Here is an 18622-nt window from a genome sequence, read left to right on the forward strand (position 1 = left end):
GCCTTGTGGTTTGATGCTGTCACTTATCTATTTTGGGGCATGAATTTGCTGCTGCTTTCAAGCCTGAGTCACCTCATCAGGGACTATAGGGATGGAGTTGCTGTAGAACAACCATCTTTGAGCTGAATTGCTCTCCAGGATTTGTCTGTCTGTCTGTTTGGCTTTATGTTCCAGTGAGTGTTACAGGAAATGAAAACACGGTTATGGGCTTGGAATTACTTTGGAAAAACAGCTTTGGGTAAGATGTACTGATCTTAAAAAAAAATAGTAACACAACGATGAAAAATTGGATTGTTTTGAAGAAAGACATCTTTGCAGTTCCAAAAATGGGCATGAAGATAGAACAGCAATTTTGTAGCACAGAGGAGTTTCAGTTTAACTACTGATAAATGGAAAACTCTTAATCTAGTAAGCATGGGAGCCAGCTCTCCCCTAGTGCAAAACCAAGGCATTATTTGAATAATTACAATTTCCTAGCTCACAAAACTCCAAGGTTTGTATTTTAAAATTTTGGGCATCCTCCCTAGATTGGTTTACTATACTTAATGATTAATTGTAGTGTTTTCTTAATTCTTGTCCATTGAAAGGGGCAACCCTGATGTCAGAGGCAAGAGTGCTATACATGTTCATGTAAATTAGGGCAATATTACATTATTTCTCTTCCACCTTAAGTTAGATATATGGAAGAAAGTCTTCCCTGTGAGGGTGATGAGGCCCTGGCACAGAGAAGCTGTGGCTGACCCTGGATCCCTGGCAGTGTCCAGTGCCAGGTTGGATGGGTTTGGAGCATCCTGGGATAGTGGAAGGTGTCCCCTGTCCATGGCAGAGTGGGACTGTATCAGCTTTAAGGTCCCTTTAACCAAAACTATTCTGGGAATCATCTCAGCTCATGTGTATGCACTGCTACAGTCTGGAGAGGGAAAGGTGCCAGAGATTTGGGCTGCTGGGGTCAGAAGTTCTTGTAAGGGTTTTGTTCTTGAAGATGTGTGTTCTGTAGGCAGGTTGCACAACTCCATAAACCCCTTCCTCTGCCATGCTTGAGCTCCACATCTTGTGAATGACCACTGTGCAAATCCTTCCTTCCAGCTCTACCACGAGGATCCACTGCTTGTGAAAAACAGCTAAATTTTTTTGGGGGGAAAACTGCTGTAGGCTTGTCAAACACTTCAATTTTGGGGTGTAGGTCAATGGAAGTCCTATTTATCCATCATTTCACTGAAAGTGAAACCAAGCTTTCACTCTGCAGCTGCTTTATCTTCTGGCTGGTGCTTCCCAGCATGCCTTTACTGTGACATAGCAGTGCCTCAAAGCTGGGTAAACACAGTCCCCCATAATTACCAGCCAAACTGAAACCCTCTGCTGCTCTCAGCATTGTTATTTGCTCTTAAAATCTTTGCTAGTTTTTCTTCCTGAATAGATAATGCTTGGATTTTAATTGTATGCATGCCAGGACAGGTGTGATTTACAATGCACCCCATAACTCACTTAGGGCCCTGCTTGTACATTCCAGACAGGCTCTGGGTGACATCAGTGCCACAAACGTAACCGATTTATTTTCATTGCTCTTTTATAGGTATGGTCGTTTGTTTTAATTTCCTGGCCCGTGGTTGTTTTCATAATCTTGGCCATTATCCGTCTCAAATTCCCTCCAGAGCCACAGCAGAACTGTAAGTAACTGGTTTGTTTTTATGTCTGTGGGGTTTAGCTCTCATTTCAGTGACTGATGTGTTCATTTGGTGCGTTTTGTTACTTTTACAAATTTGGCTCCATGTAGTTTCCAGTGGAGATTTCCTGGGATGCATCATGCTGTAAATAAAATGTGTGTGCTCCTCTGAGGTTGTTTTTGCTCATGGTTGGTTTTTTTTTTCCAAATTAGCTTTATAATTAGAAAACAACCTTAAAGAACTGCCTCATCAAGATTTATTTGGACACTGCAATATAAATTTCCAGGATAAACTGAGGGAGAAGAGGGCAGCTGGGGGGAGAGCTTACTCAGTAAAATGAGTGAGGGCAGAGGCTGCAAGTGTGATTATGCAGGTGAGGTGACAAACATGAAAGGTTTTACCTTGTGCATGCCACAGGCAAAATGTGCACATTAAAGTATCTCACTGCTAAGGCTCAGCTGAAGAGTGATAGCTTGCTTGGCTCCTGGGACCTGATGGTGCATGTGAGCCCCTTGTAATAAAGACAGCAGCTCCTAGGGTGGCTCAGGAGTTGTTGGGGGTCAAATGGGTTTGCACAAGCTGGTTCTGCTTGCAAGCCTCTCTCCTTGGATCAAGAAGTGTCCATTTCAGAGCAGGAATGCACTTGGGTCTGCTCTAAAGCACTTCTGCTGAGCAGTGAGTCCTTACCACCATCAGAGGCATGTCCCAGCCCTGGGCACATTTGTTCATGAAGTAAAGCAGAGCAAGGAGTTCATCCAGTTGGGAGCCTGTTTTCCTTTCACAGTGTTGGTTTTGAGTTGAATCAAATGATAAAGCCACAGAATGGTTGGGCTTGGAAAGGACCTTAAAGATTTTCAGCACCTGGTTGATGGCAGAGACACCACCATGGGTGACCCACATGGGGCTGCAGGAGCAAAGCTCTGGCATGGGCAGGGCTGGGGGTTTGTATTTGGGGCAGGAGGAGAGCAGACAGTGCCTGGCAGCAGGGGACACAAGCATTTGTCTCCCAATGTTTGTAGCTGTCCCATGTGTGAGATGTGGCTGGGAGGGATCTGCCTCTGAACACTGGGATGTTCACCCTGGTGTGATTCTCTGGTTAGAAACTCCTCTTCCTCTGTGAGGTGTGAGACAGGAGCACACTGTGACAAGTATCAGACATGCAAATAGGATTGTCCTTGTAGCAGAGAGTCCTTGTTACAGCCTAATCCCACTGAAGCATTGTGTACCTCCTTCCATAGGCAGGGATGTAGGCAAGTTGTTCCTGAAAGTATTCTTTAATGGGAAAGGACATTCTTGAAGTGTTTGGATCATTTTTGAACGCCAAGCCCATCTGCTACCAGCAAAAGACCTCTTTAGGCATGTTATATATTCCAAGTTCTCCCAAATTCCCTGGAACAAGTTGGAGCAGGCAAGACAGGACACGTTGTGCTTTATGAAAACCCTGGATTTTGCCAAGTGTGGAAATGGCAGACCTCCCACACTGCCCCACCAGTTGTACTTCCTGTCCCCAATAAATCAGATAAGTTGAATGTCAAGGGAGCCATCTGGATGGGGAAATATTTATTCTTTTATTTGACATGGTTATTAGCTTGAACCTATGTTTATTTGCAGCATTTTTACTCTGGATGATCACATCTCTGCCTTAATGAATTAACAGCAGTAATCTCATGACCTGCAAGTAGCACCAGCAGTTGTGCTTTGCAGGAAAGGGGAAAGTTGGGCAGTGTCTTTGGATGAGTTCCCTTTCCTTGTGCAGATTAATTTAATTTCAGTACAACTCTCAGTAAGTGTGTGAGTAGGAGTCTGTCTCTCTTAGAAGTGGAGGATAGGAACTCTCAATTGCAAGAGAGGTTTTTTGCTGGAAAATAATGGTTTTGGTGTGTTCTTGTGATCCAGATGTTCAGAGACCATCTAAGAATCCTGAGGGAATAACAAGGATGCTAACCAGAGCATCACAGCCAGTTTCTGCTCCTACTATAGTTAAATAAGAACAGTTGCTTGACAATTACACTTTTTTTTTTTTTTGACAACTGGAAAAAATGTATCAAACTTTTTGCTTGAAAAGCAAAAGATAAATCACTTGGGAACTTTCCTTTTTGATAGAAAAGCAGGCGGGGGTGGACACATCTAGGAAAACTATTACAGGAGGGGATTTTATTCATTTTATTCATAAAATTCACCTTATGCTGAGTTCCAGTGCCTGCCTTAAGACAGAATTGTTAAGCAGTGACAAGAAATTGTTTCCAGTTCTGCTGTCAAGAGATTATTGCAGGTAGACAAAAGTCAGGAAGCACAGAATCAATGGCACAGAGATGGAATAAGCTACTCAGATGCTGAGCTTTGGAGCCTTAGAGATAACCCCACAGAAAATCCCACTCTGTAACCTTATCTTGTGTATTCAGGGCCACAGAAATATCATGAAATCTATTAATTTTTTTTCAATTAAGGCAGCTCAAATTGAAGACAGTAATTTCTTCTGAAGGGCAGCTAATACACATCAAATAGATGGAGGATTATGTAGAGAAATTACCTGGCAAATATCAGTCAAGGGTGAACAAATGGCAAGGGTTTCCTGCAGGAGCAAGTTGCCTGTGCTGAATTATATTGTGTAGCACTTAATGCAAAGGGAGCTTGTGCCAGGCTGAGCTTCAGAGGGAAATGACATGCCAAATAAATGTCACCACTCCAGAGCTGCTCAGAGGAGAACTGAGGGAAACAAGGAGCTGAGGTCTGATAAATAATTTTCTTCACAACTAAAGCATCTTGTATCTAGGAGGTAAAAAACCCTATCTCTCTTCTTTATTCAGGGATTCTGTTTGATGATGTGTTTCCAGGTCAGCAGAGATTGTTGTCAGGAGAAATGAAAAAGAGATTTCACTGTCTGCATACCCAGTTTCTGTGATGATCCCAGAGTCTTACAAACAAAATCCCCATCCAACTTACTATTCACATTGCAGCTGTGACTTCTGACCCTTTTATTCCAGCCTTTGTCTTTGCTAGGACACATTGGGATGTGTATGTGTGGAATAGGAAACTCTGGACTGGAAGCCTGCAGGTGAAAGCCAGCGGGTTTGATGGCATCACCCAGACTTTTGTGCCTGTGTCACCTGTTTTCTAGAGCAGGGACACAAATCCCTTTCCATCCTGCAGGTTTTAGCAAGGTATGGGAATTGTGTGCGAGATACAATCTGTCCCTCAGGGCTCAGCCCACTCAGTCTGCAGAGGAGCCCAATTACGCTGCTTGCTTTAACGAGCTGTCACACCCTGTCACACCCTCCCCGCCCGATTCCTTCCTTTCCTGCTGGCCTCCTCTCCCTGCTGTAAGTGAACCTCGTCAGAATTCCCGGCAGGAGCTCTCTGGGGTGTGGTTACAGAACCCTGAGCTGTGGGGAGGATGTGGGACAAACCTCACCCCTGTTAGACCCCGGGTCTGCTCCTGTGGTGCTGTCAAACCCGTGCCTCATTCACAGACAGTTCTTCTTCGTGGAAAGCAGCTGTGCTCTTGGGTCTGCTCTTAAACCCACCAAATTCTGCCAGGGAATTCCTTGGCAGAGCTTTTCCCAGTGAAGCACTTTCTACCCTTCACCTCTGCCCAGAATTTCCCCCCAAGATTTCCCCAGTGTTGTGGAAATGCCTGCAAGGGTGCATTGCATTCACTCAGAGATGCTTGTCAGAGACTCAAGCAGCAGAGTCCTCCACGAGGCTGCTCTTTGCAGCCAATATTCTGGGGGAATATCATCACAATTGGTTATCTGGTCAGTACCAGCACAACTCTTTGGGTCTAGCTTAGAGCCAGAGCTATGTAGGAGCAGACTCTGCTCTCATTCTTGGCTCCAGTGCTCCTGGGAGGAGGAAGGCCCAGGATAGGCTCTGCCTCTGAGCTGCATCCCATTCCCATTGGACCTTTGAACAGGTCCAAAACTGGCAGGAAAAATCAGAACTCTCTGGTGCCTTAGAAGGTATCTCACCTGGAGGTGAGAAAACTCAGAAAATATGCTGTACTTTATAGGAATTTGCCTCTTAGTGGGAGGCACCTGTATCCATCTCTTTTCCCAGTAATGTGGAAAAATTAATAGGTTCCCATGCTAATTACAGGGAGTTGGGATGATGGCTCAGCTGCACAGGCCACTCCATTCATTTGGATAAGTCATGGATATTTATGCAAGTCATAATCCACCCCCAGGGTTCAGCCTATTCTGCACACAGCAGACTGCAGGCTCTCCTTCACCACTTGCCTGTGGTGGAGCAGCCCCACTCCTTGTGTTCCTTTACACTGCTTCATTTTCCTCCCCTTCTTTTCTGGCAGTCTTTCCTCTCTTTTCTGCACATCAGATTTTTGTATCTGATGGGGTCTGCAGTGATGAGGGAAATACCTCACCAAGTCTCTGGCTTTGGTGTGAAATGTTCTGTTTCATTCTGTTCTGCTAGGGAGCAGACTGCCATGTAACCCTCTGTTTCATTAAACCAGACCTGAAGAGGGTATGGATTATATTAATTAACCCCATATTTGCTGGAATAGACATCTACACTGCTCTCCCTGCATGCAGAAGCAGTACCCAGCCACACAGTTCCTTGTCTTCTCCTTGGCTTGGAGAGCACTGTGATATTTCTAATACCTCCCTTGTCATAGATTTCCACACTTCCCTTTCTTCCCACAGACTCTCCTGCCTTCTGGGGTGTGACTGAAGGATGTTCAGGGCTGGAGCTGGGAACTCCTGACTTACCACTGTGATTTTTCCTTCCTCATTGAGCAGGGCCTTGGGGTGATCATTTAATTCTAATTGACTTCCTGAAACATCTCAGTCCAGGCTCTGGGATCTAAAAGGGCAGAGGTGTTTTTCCAGAGGTGCTGAGCAGCTTGGCTTAGACTGGAATTAGCAGTTGTTGGTGCTGTGTTTCTGGAAAGGAGGTCACTTTTGCTTAGAGAATCTAAACCTGGGCTCTGGAGACACTCAGCATTGAAAGATGTTGGTTGGTTGAACACACTTTCTGTGCAGGTGTTTTTGCAAGAGTCTGGATATGGATTTAAGCTTTTAGGTTCCAGTTTCTTGCTGGGAAATGCCCTGACACTCTTCTTAGGTCCTGTTTGGGTAGGACTCACACAGACAACATCAACATAGCTGTGTTACAAGACCAGGTTAGCCTTGTTTGCATTAAATATTGCTTTCAAAGAGCCCTCTAGGAAAAGGGCTTGTGTGCAGGTACTGCTTTCTCCTGGTGTGTTTGTGCTTCAGGCAGTGGAGAATCCCTTCCTAGCACTGTGAGCCTCCTCAGCTCTCTGTCATTTCCCCACCTTGCCCTGAGTTTGCAATACCTCTCTGAAGGGTTCCAGGCTCCACCTCCTCTCCTTTTTCCTGCCTTTGGTGTGGAAGTCCTTTCTCCTCCCTTTACACCTGCTGCTCTTTGGCTCCTTTGTGATTTTTATGCTCTCTGCTCTTTATGATCAGTCCATCAACCTGATGTGATCAGATCACAGTGCTGATTTTTAATTAATTAAATAAGGAGGTGGAAGTGGAAGGTCTGTGGCTGAGCAAAACCAGCTTGCCCAGTCTTAATAAGCATGGAAGTGGATTCTGTCTGCTCTGGGCTGGTCTTACTGCAGAGCCTGAAGTGCTTGGGGGAAGAATTGGGCAACAAAATGAAATGTTTCTTCCATGGAGGCCACAGAGGGAGGGAGGAGTGTGGCTGTGAGTTGTCTGCTGCTTTGATTGCAGGACATCATGAGAAAACAAGGGTCCTGTGGCTGTAAAGATAAAAAAATGCAAGGCTTTAAATCTCACCCAGCCACACTGGGTGTCCAGGGGGCTTGGATGGATTTATCTGGGGTCCTGCTGTGCTTCCATTTCAAAAATCAGGAGATGCAAAAGGAGGCTGTATGAGGTGGGGATCAGTCTGTTCTGCCATATCTCAAGTGAAAAGATGAGAGGAAATGGCCTTCAATTGTGCCAGGGGAGGGTCAGATTAGAGATTAGAAAAAAAAATTGCATGGAAATGTCACAGCAATAGAAGTGCCAGGGCAATTAAAGATTCTGTTTTAATAGGTAAGGCATGAACCAACTGGGTGTTCATGTATAAAGAGTGCCCTGCTTAAAAATTAATCCCATCCCATAGATTTGATGATTTGGTTTAGTTTTTGGAGAGAGATTCAAAGTCGTAGCATTAGCATAAAGCTTTGTACAATAAAAAAAATAAAAATAGGCAGCTTAAATTGTTACTGAGAAATAGATGGGAACAAAGTTGGAAATGGACAGTTGCATGTGATTGAAGTGAAGCAGGGTCTTTGTCATGTCATGAAACAGGCACTTTTGTCGTTTTGGCTGTTGAAAAAAAGCAGAAATTAAAATTTAAATTTTAATGAGAAATAGACTAGAGGGGGAGCCAGAAGGTTGTGTGTGCACAAACACAGCCAAACATTTGGCACACAAAGTTGGGAGGCGGTGACCAGAGCAGGACATATTCTCACTGGGAGTTTTTGTGACTCTTGAGATAAATATGGATCACAGCTGATAAACAGTTTGGGGTCTTTTGCTGCTCTGGGTTAGACCCCACTGCTCAGGGGTGTGTAGGAACACAGCACAGAGTGCTCCCTCCACTACAAAAATCCTGAAAGTTTTAAGCTTTCTTCAGCCAGGAGCTGAAGGGGTTTGATCCATGTGATCATTTTAGTAGCTGCTGACAAATCTATTTTTGTGAATTTGTCTAATTTTTTTAAATCAATGTCTTACCATGGCAGCAAGTTCTACAACGTTTTGATATTTGTTCCAAAAATCTGTTTTCAGTCCTGTTTGTTGGTTATGCCCTGATCTCACTGCGTTTTGCTGTCCCTGTGTTGTGAGGAGTGAACATTTTTTCACCCTTTTACTCACTGATTCCTAACTTTATTCATTTCTTTACCAAACCACTTTTTGACTACTTTTTCCCTAGCTGAAAAGTCCCAGTTATGTTGTTGCCTTGTATGATTTGGCAATGATTGAATGCATTTCCAATTAAACACAAATACTTTCTAATGAAACCATTGGCTCATTAGTGCCTCCATTTCACCAGAGTTTAGATTTATATGGATTTTTTATGAACTATGGGAGGAATCTGGAAGGACTTAGAGCATAGGTAGTGTCAAAATGTGTGCATTTTGAAGGCAATTGAATTTTTTTCATGCCCAAGTAGTGGTGATACAACCCTAAACTAGAGGTGGGTAGAAACCAGAAGAACTCAGCTGGGGGCTGCTGTGGTCATGGTGCTGATCTGCTGAATTCCTGGCTGGATCAGCAAATGGCTGGACTCAGCTATAATGCAAATACCACAAACCTCAGAGCAGTGGAAGCAGCAAAATCAATGTGGCAACGTGAAACATGGTCCATTTAGGTTTAAACATTTGGGTCAGTTTCAATTAATCTTCTAGACCACAGTGAAATAGTCATTGTCATCCCTCTTGTATGACATTTAGAGCCACCCTGACATTTCTCATTGGTATTATACCAAGCACCTTTACCTGAAGAAAACAAAATGTTTTGCTCGTGTTGAAGGGAAGTTACAACATTGAGAAAAATAGGAGAAATTAATTTTCTTTTTTTATTCTGAATGAGAGCAAATAGGGGAAATCCAGAATTACCAGTGGCATGCATGCATTAATTGGTATCTTATGTTTGTTGTTACTGCTCTGCATGCCTTGTTTCTCTCCAGCTCTTGGAGATGTGGTTAGATGCTACAGAACAGGGAGAACCAGCCCATGCAGCTCTGAGCCCTTGGCCTCCTCTGCCCTTTGGGATGCCTCTTTCCTTCAGTTCCTGAGCCCTTCTCTCAGTGGGGACAGGAAATCAAAACTCTCTGTCTGAACACGCAGTGAAAGCCTCTGCACTTGGGATTCTGCTGCTGGCAGACCCAGAGTCAGGCTTTGCTATCAGGATACAGATCTGGGCTTGGATTTTGGTTGTAGAGGTGTCAATTTGGCCAGAAATGTGAGAGGGTGATCTCTCAGCTCAGACATGTGGCAGCAGGGGGTGCAGTGATCTCTCCCCCTTGACTCATGGGCACTGATAATGGAACCCTTCAAGGGAAATTGGAGTTTTAGCAAATTAGGAGGTTTAAAGCTAAAGGCAGTGGGAGGATTAAAAAAAATGTTTGTTATGTGTTGTGGATCTGCTCTGTTATGTGTATGATGTGGGATCATAAAGTTGGGGCTTGGGTATGGCATTGCCATAGGTTTGAGTGGGAGAAGGAGCTGCCTGTGGAAAACAAAGGGGTTTCCAACAGTAGAAATACAGCAAAAGTTTCTTGTGGGGGTGTTACCCTTCAGGGAAACTATCACCATGGAAAGACTGTCCTTTAAATTTTACAGACAGCAGGTACAACTCTCCTTCTGTCACACTTGCTAGCTGGTGCTTAGGTTGTGCACTGGTGTCACTGGTGTGCTGGATAAACCTCAGCCAAGGCAGGGACAGGTCAGTGTGGAGATCTGGAGCAGCTTCCTCCCTGGCCATCCATGCAGGGGTTACAGGGCCAGCAGGGAATTCATCTGGCTCTGGGAATTTGGCTCTGCAGTAAGACCAGCCCAGAGCAGACACAATCCACTTCCATGCTTATTAAGACTGGGCAAGCTGGTTTTGCTCAGCCACAGACCTTCCACTTCCACCTCCTTATTTAATAAATTAAAAATCAGCACTGTGATCTGATCACATCAGGTTGATGGACTGATCATAAAGAGCAGAGAGCATGAAAATCACAAAGGAGCCAAAGAGCAGCAGGTGTAAAGGGAGGAGAAAGAACCTCCACCCCAAAGGCAGGAACAAAGGAGAGGAGGAGGAACCTGGAACCCTTTGGAGAGGTATTGCAAACTCAGGGCAAGGTGGGGAGTTCATCTGGGTGGGCAGGACAGCCCCTATGGCTCTGTGGGGTCACATCTCCTCATCCTCAAAGGGATGGAGGGCAGGAGGAAGGAGCAGGGAGATAGTATAAATCTCATGGATCACCTTGGCATCAGTGAATTCCTTCTTTGCAGGATGCAGGGCTGGAAACCAGCTTGGGTCTAACTCACACCACGTGGGAATCTGGCCCAGACATTTTGGGTTTTCTGCGTCATGGTCTTTCTCAAAAAACTTCATTAATTCTCTAAGTGCTGTCAGAGCCCAGGCCTCTTCCACAGGAGTCCTCCCTGGCATTGCCACTGCTCCTGTGCCAGGAGCATCATGGGGTGGCACTGGTTTGTGACTCAGGGATGGATCAGGAGACCCATGGCTGCATCCAGCTGCCAGCAAACTGCTCAGCATCTGCTGAGAGCTGGCAGAGCCTCACCGAGTGCCTCAACCTCATGGGCCAGCAATGTCCTCACAGGCATTGTGGCACCACCACCAGTGGCAGCACTTCCAAACTTCAGATCACAAATTCCTGGCTCTTTGTATCTGGGGCTGCTGTTTCAAAAGAAAAAGAAGAACCTTTTGTACGATACCAGTGATGTGTTCTGTTCCTGAACACTTCACTGTGATAGAGCAGCTGATTGTTTAATTGCCCACTTAGTTCAAAGTGTGCCACCTTTCAGTCCAATTCTTTGAGTCCATTTAGGGTTGTTTCACCACTGCTTGGGCATAAAAAAATTCTCTTGCTTTCAAAATCCACACACTGACACTACCTGTGCTCTAAGTCCTTCCAAATTCCTCCCATAGTTCATAATTCTAGAATTTGTTATTGCTGTACTTGTACCTCAAGGAAGGGTCTTCCTCTGATCTGGATGCATCAGGATCTCTTGCTTTATCACCTCTGTAAACATCTGGCATGTCTCTGGAGAAGACCAGTGCTCTCCAGACCCATTCTTGTCTTCCCCTTTCAGCCTTCCCCTGAGGAGTTACACAGCTTTGGCTGCTCCTGGTCTGCTAAGAGACATGAGCTGTGTGGATGTGGGTAGGTGTGGAGGGCAGTGAAGGGTGGAGTTCCTACACATCCCTGTGGCTAAGCCCTCCATCCCAGGCCCCATGGCTTCCCACATCTTTGAAGCTTCATTTTGGTAGGGACACTGATCCAGTGAGGTCTGTGGTGTGCATTTTTGGATTGGTGTGCAAGTCAATGCCCTGCATGGCAATGAGGGTGTGGGAGATGAGAAGGAAGATGAGAGCAAAGTGCCCATGTGTGCAGAACGCTGGGCAGGGTTGTAATTGGTGATCCCAAAGGGCAAACACTGCAGACATGACAGGGATATTCACTCAAGGATGCTTCCAGATTAAAGTGCCCTGCTCTAAAGTTTCCCTCATGGGCAGCAGATTAATTACCCTGCAAAACCTTTAGAGTGGTGGATGCTTGGTCCTGTGGCCCCAACAGCAGAAGTTCTGCCTGGAGGGATAAGGGAGCTCTTTTGCTGCCTTGGTGCTCTGAGGTTACTGGGAGCTGGTTCAGCCAGCTGTGTAACTCCTGAGGGAGAGAGGGAGGGAGGGTGTAATTCCTGAGGTGGCTTGAGGGATGCAGGGAGTGTTGGGGAAGCTCCCCACAGCAGGGAGCCTTCTTCATGTTCTTTAATTTTCTCTTGTACTCCTAACTCTCCACTGAGAATCACACCACCATCAAAGTGGGTGCCTGTACCTCTGCAGGTCTCAGAGCCCTCTGTGCTGGTTGCTGTTTTGGCCAAAGCAATGGGAATTCCTATGCCAAACCATGAGCTTTTGTGTTCTGACCCAAAAATGCAGCAACCAACCGTGCTGAGGAAAGCTCAGGAAAATCCACTCTCCATCAAGGAGACCAACAGCCCTGGAATCCACCTACCCCTGCTAAGCCCTCTGGGAGCACCTGGGGTTTGACCACTGCTATAATGAGTAAATGTTGTACAAATGTAGTTCTGTGTCCTTGCTGGAGGGGTGAGAGATAAAGCTGTGCCTGAGAGAGAGTCTCAGGTCATCTTTGGAGACTAAAGAGCAAGGTAATCAATTACCACAAGCCTGCCCGCAGGCCTTCAGCAAATCTGGCTCCCTTCCATAGCAGAAATAATAGCAATGTCCTTTGCCAGGTAATTTTCCAAATGATTATTTTAAATAATATGTTGCTGTGATCCAGCAAAAGAGTTTGGAGATTTATGAGAGCGTTTGTCTGCGAGAGGAAGAGCAGCCGTGAACTCTGCGGGCTGGCAGTGAGCAGCACGGGGCAAGAGGCACATCCAACACTCCCAGAGTGTCTCATTGCTCAGGTCCACTCTGTGGCTGGAGAAATGGACACAGGGACACACATCCCATCCCTCAGCACTGCCTGCCAGCATCCCAGGTCACCAGGCACATGGTGCTGGAGCTGCTGTGAGCTGGGAGGACGCACGGGGGGTGGTGGTGATGGATGGCTCCTCTGCCTTCCCGGGGCAGCTCTGCTCAAAAGGCAAAGGATGCTTGTTGGTCCTGGATTCATTGCCCCTTCCTGAGGTAAAAGCTGAGACAAAGCCCTGTTTGAACAGCAGCAGTGAGTGCAGTGTTTGGCAATGCATTTTATTTCCTGGCTTGGAAATGAAGATCGTGGCTTTGTGTAGAAAACAATCCCACAAGTCTTGGAGAACATGTTTTCATGGGTGCTTTAGGTTACTCTGGCCATGTGCCTGCTTTCACTTTATTTTATTTTTTAAAGGCAGAATTAGGATACCTTAATCCACGGAGGATTTTGTCTTTTCTTGCCTGTTGTTGGATTTGGGAGAGAAGGGAGGGAACATGCAGTTGTTTCAGGATCAGCAGGTATCCTATGAACAAATAGCTTGGCTCTTCTTCCCATTAACTGGGACACTGAGCAACTGGGTCTAGTGGGACATGTCCCTGCCCATGGCAGGCATGTTGGAACTGGGCTACCTTCAAGGTTTCTTCCAAGCCAAACCATTCTGTGATTAAATAACCTGTGATGGCTTTGTCAGTGTTGAGGAGGTGCTTGCAGTGGGATTTGGCAGATGATACTGCCAGGGTGGAGTCAGTGAAAGGAGCCTCAGTGGAACTGAGAATGTGTCCTGTTGTTTAGGAAGAGGAAATAGCACATCCTGACAGAAACATGGCCAAAAAGTGCATGTCCTCATCATCATAATGGCATTTTGTCTCTCTTTCTCCCTCCAGGTTACCTTGCACCCCGAAACCTTCCCAGTGCAGGCTTCTTCCCGTTCCTGCAGACGGTGCTGTGTGATTCCGATGCCAGGTGTAAGGGCACGCCATACACACCAGAAGATCTGCTGCCAAGACTTACTGACATCTCACCCCTCAGACTGTAAGGGAATCTGAATATTTCCTGGTGTTAGGAGGTGTAAAACAAAGCCTGTTTTGAGGGGGAGGGAGCATCCCTGCATGTCTGTGTATATGTACAAGTTTGTCCCAACAGATATACCTCAACTACCTGTACTAGCAGATGTCTGACACTTAAAATATCAGCTGCAACTGGACACTTCAGAAATAATCACATTAGGGACAGCTCTCAGTAATGTGTCCACTGATTCAGGCTTGAATCTTCTACTGAAGGGAATTTTGCTCCTTGAGAAAATTCCTCAGCTCACCCGGATCAAAGCAGAAGAACATGTTTGTGCATGGCTGTGGGTCAGATCAGTGATAAGACTTGCACCCAGAGCAGCCCAGAATGCTGATCTGCCACTGAGAGGGATCAGTTCAGGATGCTTTGCCTGGAAGTTTGGATGTTAGTTCTGGAGCAGCTGCTCTTTGAGCACGTCCTCCAGAATGGGTGTCCTCTCTGCAGGCCATCAAACATGTTGGGAAACACATGAAAATGCAGAAACAATTTTTGCCCACAAAAGCACAGAGATTTGCAGCATGGAGCTGGCTGGGCATGTTTTGTTGGAATGTCCATTTGCTGAAATGGAAATGTTCAGTGGGACCATTTCAACTTCTTGATGTTCCAGTTAAAGTCAAACAGGATTTGCCTTGAGGCTTGCCAGCCAGGGTGGTTTCTACACCTTGGCTGCCCAGTTCTGACAGACCCCTGGGGAACATGCCATGCTGAGGCCTGGCTGCTTCATGGAGAGCTAAAAATCTGGGCATCTCACAATGGCCCTGGTTACTCATCTTTGCTTTTAGGTGAGAGGCTGCTTCATAGTCAGAGTCTCAAATCCCCCCTGGCAAGAGGTTGAGATTCTGAAGAGTAAAATGGGCCCCACCAGAGAGCACATCAGGCAGTCCTGGGTTTGGTGGCTCCTTAAGGGTCCTCCTTAGTTCAGAGGGAGTCATTTCCCAGGCCAATTCAGTGATCATAATCTCTCCATGGGTGGGAAGGATGATTAAGGATGTGGGCAACTGAAGTTGCACAAGGTGAATCCTAATTAAATTCAAGGTCATGCAGCAGAAGAGAGGAGGGAAGGCAAAGCCACATGGAGACTGGATGCCTGGATTCACAGCTCTGTTCCTCAGTGTCATTGTTTTTCCCTGGGCATGTTAGACAATGGTTCATTTGGGGTATTGAAATGAAGAAATGGGAGCTTCTAGTGCCAAGGCTGGAGGTCTTCCATGGGTTTGAATAGCTACAAATCCTCCTTGCTTTCTGCTTTTGGTTTCTGAAAAGCTGTTTAGGAAGTAAGTGGCTTTTCCTGCCAAATGAAAACCAAAGGACTTGGCCAAATTTTATATCAAGAACATGAGTTATTAACAAGCATCTTGACCACTTTTGATGCTTGAGATTGTGTGTGGGAAGTATCATTATAGATATGTGGCCATTCCTCCCCTTGCATGGTCAGTGTCAGCCTTGGTGTGTTCTACAAGGAAAACCACCAACTATTAAGTAGCCACACCAAAACTAGCAGGTTGCAGCAGAGTGTGAAACCTCAGGAAAAGATTCCTTGGGGAGGGGAAGGCTCCAGATGAATAGGTGCAGCTCTGCCTCAGGGGTGCAGGATCCTCATTGGTGAGTTTGTCACAAAGTGTTTGAGCTGTGACCCTTCACTACCTGGATCTGTTGTTTTGTAATATTCAGCTAATCCAGGCTGGTTTTCTCCTCTCCCTCCCATTGTGCAACTCACTGAAGCTCTTGTTAAGCTGTTTTATAACTTGCCCTAAAACTATGTATAACCAGAGGTCAGCAGGGAAAATGGGCAAGGTCTCCCCTTTGATTCTGTTCCTCAGAGGCATTTACCAAGGTGTGCATGGTAAGGTTGCTTGAAATTTCCCTTAATAAAAGGGAACCAAGTCCAAAAGCCAAGCTCAGCAGCCTTTTCTCCTGTAGTGGAATGTTTGGGAAGGATGAGTAAGGTCCTGTTGTCTGGAAGGATTTCTTGGTAAGGCCACACACTTTACAGCCATGGAGTTCTGTACTTTTGCTTCCCCAAGAGACGTGCCAGGCCTCCAGAAGGAACCAGGCTTTTGCATAACCCAGATTTCAACACACTTGCCGTGAAATCCAGCCACAGACACATTCTGAGTTAAAGCAGCAAGTTAATTATATGAAATTCTGGCAGTTGTTACAGTTGTCTCTTATTTTTTTTCCTTTTTTCTTCTTTTCTTTTTCCTCCCAGCAAGCGCAGGAGCTCATCCAGCGTAGCCAAGGACAGGCAGCCATCGCCATGGAGTGCAGAGGTTCCTGAAAGCAGGAGTGCTTCACTGGGTAGGTTACTCACTGCTCTTTTGAAGATCTCTGGACAGAGCTGCAGTTCTTAGAGCACTGCTGAAATGATTTATGTGTTTCATAGAGGCACGTGACAATGGCCACAACATAGTGTAAATTCTTGGGGACAAGTACAAGTAGCTGTAGAGAAGACTTTGGAATTTGGCCAAGAAACCAGGATGAAATGGTTGTGTTTCACAGGAGCAATGCAAGATCACAGATTGATTGGACATTAATTAGAGACCTGGCTGTTTATGGAATATTGCCCTTTCACTACCCACAAATTCTCCATAAACAGCTTATGATTTTTTTTTTTCAAACGGGATTTTATCCACAGTAATCCAGCAAATAAGTTGTCTTCTGTGCCAGAGTGGATATTTATTGTTGGTGATGTTCTCCTCCGATGTGATTCTCTTTCCTGAAGGAACTTTCAGCCTGGAAGTTTCCATAAAATCATTACAATTATTATTTATTGATGGTAATGGCTGGTACAATCTGCAAGCCATCGTGATGGATAGTCCTTTCTGCAGGGAGCTCACGATGAAATGAATGATTACAGATTTGCATTTGCCTGTTCTGCTCCAGCCATTCACTGTTCCAATTAGCATTCCTGCCAGCACCCTCTGTGGTGCACAGACAGAAAAAGGCAGAATGCAAAAGGGACCAAGTGCAGAGGCGTGGGGAGGGGAAAAACAAATCAATGAACAGTTATGGGAACTATTGACTCATGCTGATGGTCAGGGAGGAACTCAGTTCTACATTTTATTTTAAAGTAAAATTTAAAATGATAGGTCGTGGCCCCATATAACAAGTTACAGTGTCATCCAGAATTTCATTATATCAGAAAAAAACCCTAAAGTACTTACAGGTAACCATTGGCTGTACCTTTGGGAACAGATTGATAATGCACCCAAAGCTGTAGGTAGCTGTCCTGTGTCCTGCTTTTATGGAGCAAAGAAGTTTGAAAAGCTGTAAGTGAAATACAGTGTTTCAAACTGTTGTTGCAGCATTTGGGGATTTGGTATCTCATGGAGAGAAAAACCTTCAGAATGTTTCACCATCATCCAACTTGACTTCCAGCAACCACACGTTCAACAAGATCTTCAATTTTGGGAAGGTAAGTCTGTATTTGCATAATGGCTGAGTATGAACATTGTGCATTCTCATATTTAAAGAATTAGAAGCTCAAAGTACCAAGACACAGCTTTTATTGCTTTAGGATCTCCCTTATTATGTGAATGAGCTTTATTTTGGAAACACAGTGACTGTGGGTGGATTTTTAAGCTTTGTGGTGAATTTTTTATCCTCTAGGCAGAAACCAGGCAAACCTTGAGACATAATATCATGAAATACAAAATATATATAAATACCCTGAGATACTTTGTTCAGAACTTGTGGAGTTAAGATATTTGCAGTATATTTTCTTTCTTATGAAATTAAAAATATTATGTCAGAGGCTTTGACATTTAAGTATTTATTTGCCCATTCTAGTCCTGCAGTGGCATCAGAGGCACTGTGTGTTTATTGTATAGGTATTTAATATTTATAGAATCTATTCCTTTGTAATAGAAATTTGTTACAATGCAGTGGACGCTGCTTCTGTGGTTTGGTGTCAAGGCCTACAAACCCTTAAGCACACATTTCTCTTGGTAATAGATGAGGAACTTGAAGGGTTTTAGTGAAACTGTTCAGCTGTTAGAATTCTGTCTATGCTGTAACCACAGTGTTTTTCATTTACTGCTATCCCTTAAATAAGTTTCATCACTGCATTTAGCACCATCCCAAATACAATCTTGTTTTACAGCCCCCCTGAATGTCTGTTGTTCTTCCAGAGACAGCCCCAGCACTCCACTGCAGGGAGCCTCAGGGCCCTGCTGTGCCAGCTCTTGTCGCGGTACCTGGCACATCCCGGTGCCACGGGAGGGAGCATGGCAGCCAACATCCACCACACCTTCTGCTTCACCAACTCCTCACTTCTGGAGGCCTTTGCCCAGGAGTTCAGGACCCAGCTGTCCCAGGTGAGTGCCTGGGGCCTTCCCTGGGGGCTGCAGCTGGGAGCTGTGGCAGTTCAGACACATCAGGCAGGGTTTGGAGCTACAACACGGCCCCTCGTGGGCAGGAGTTGCTCATCTCTGTGCCCAAGTGCAAGTGGGGCACAGTAAGGATGAGTGAATTCTTGTGCATGGGGTTAAGCCAGACACCTCCAAGCTGAGAACATGGCTTGGAAAGCCAAGGGTCATCCAGCCATCAGCTCATGGCTACCAAGGGTTCTCACCATGCCTGGGCCTTGCTTCTCCTCTTTCTTTGCAGGTCAGTAGAACAGCATGAGGATGTGGTGTAAATAAGAGTGTTTAAACCTTGGGAAGGCAATAAATTTAATTGTGTATTACCTCAGCAGTATCACTTCATCCAGTGACTCCTGC

General features: G+C 45.4%; 1 protein-coding gene across 1 annotated transcript in view; it reads left to right on the forward strand.

Annotated features, from left to right (window-relative positions):
- The first annotated feature begins 13423 nt into the window (after positions 1 to 13423).
- ABCA12 (ATP binding cassette subfamily A member 12) overlaps positions 13424 to 18622 on the forward strand; it is a 62280-nt gene continuing 57081 nt past the window's right edge. Inside the window, exons 1-5 of the mRNA XM_054277748.1 lie at positions 13424 to 13469; positions 13718 to 13865; positions 16111 to 16199; positions 17207 to 17316; positions 18032 to 18217. Of these exons, the coding sequence (XP_054133723.1) occupies positions 13424 to 13469; positions 13718 to 13865; positions 16111 to 16199; positions 17207 to 17316; positions 18032 to 18217 (579 nt within the window). The remainder of the gene's footprint in view (positions 13470 to 13717; positions 13866 to 16110; positions 16200 to 17206; positions 17317 to 18031; positions 18218 to 18622) is intronic.

The sequence above is a fragment of the Melozone crissalis genome, unplaced genomic scaffold (assembly GCF_028551555.1).
Source record: "Melozone crissalis strain CALT ecotype California unplaced genomic scaffold, PUWL_Pcris_2 ptg000023l_1, whole genome shotgun sequence".
NCBI classification, from domain to species: Eukaryota; Metazoa; Chordata; class Aves; order Passeriformes; family Passerellidae; genus Melozone; species Melozone crissalis.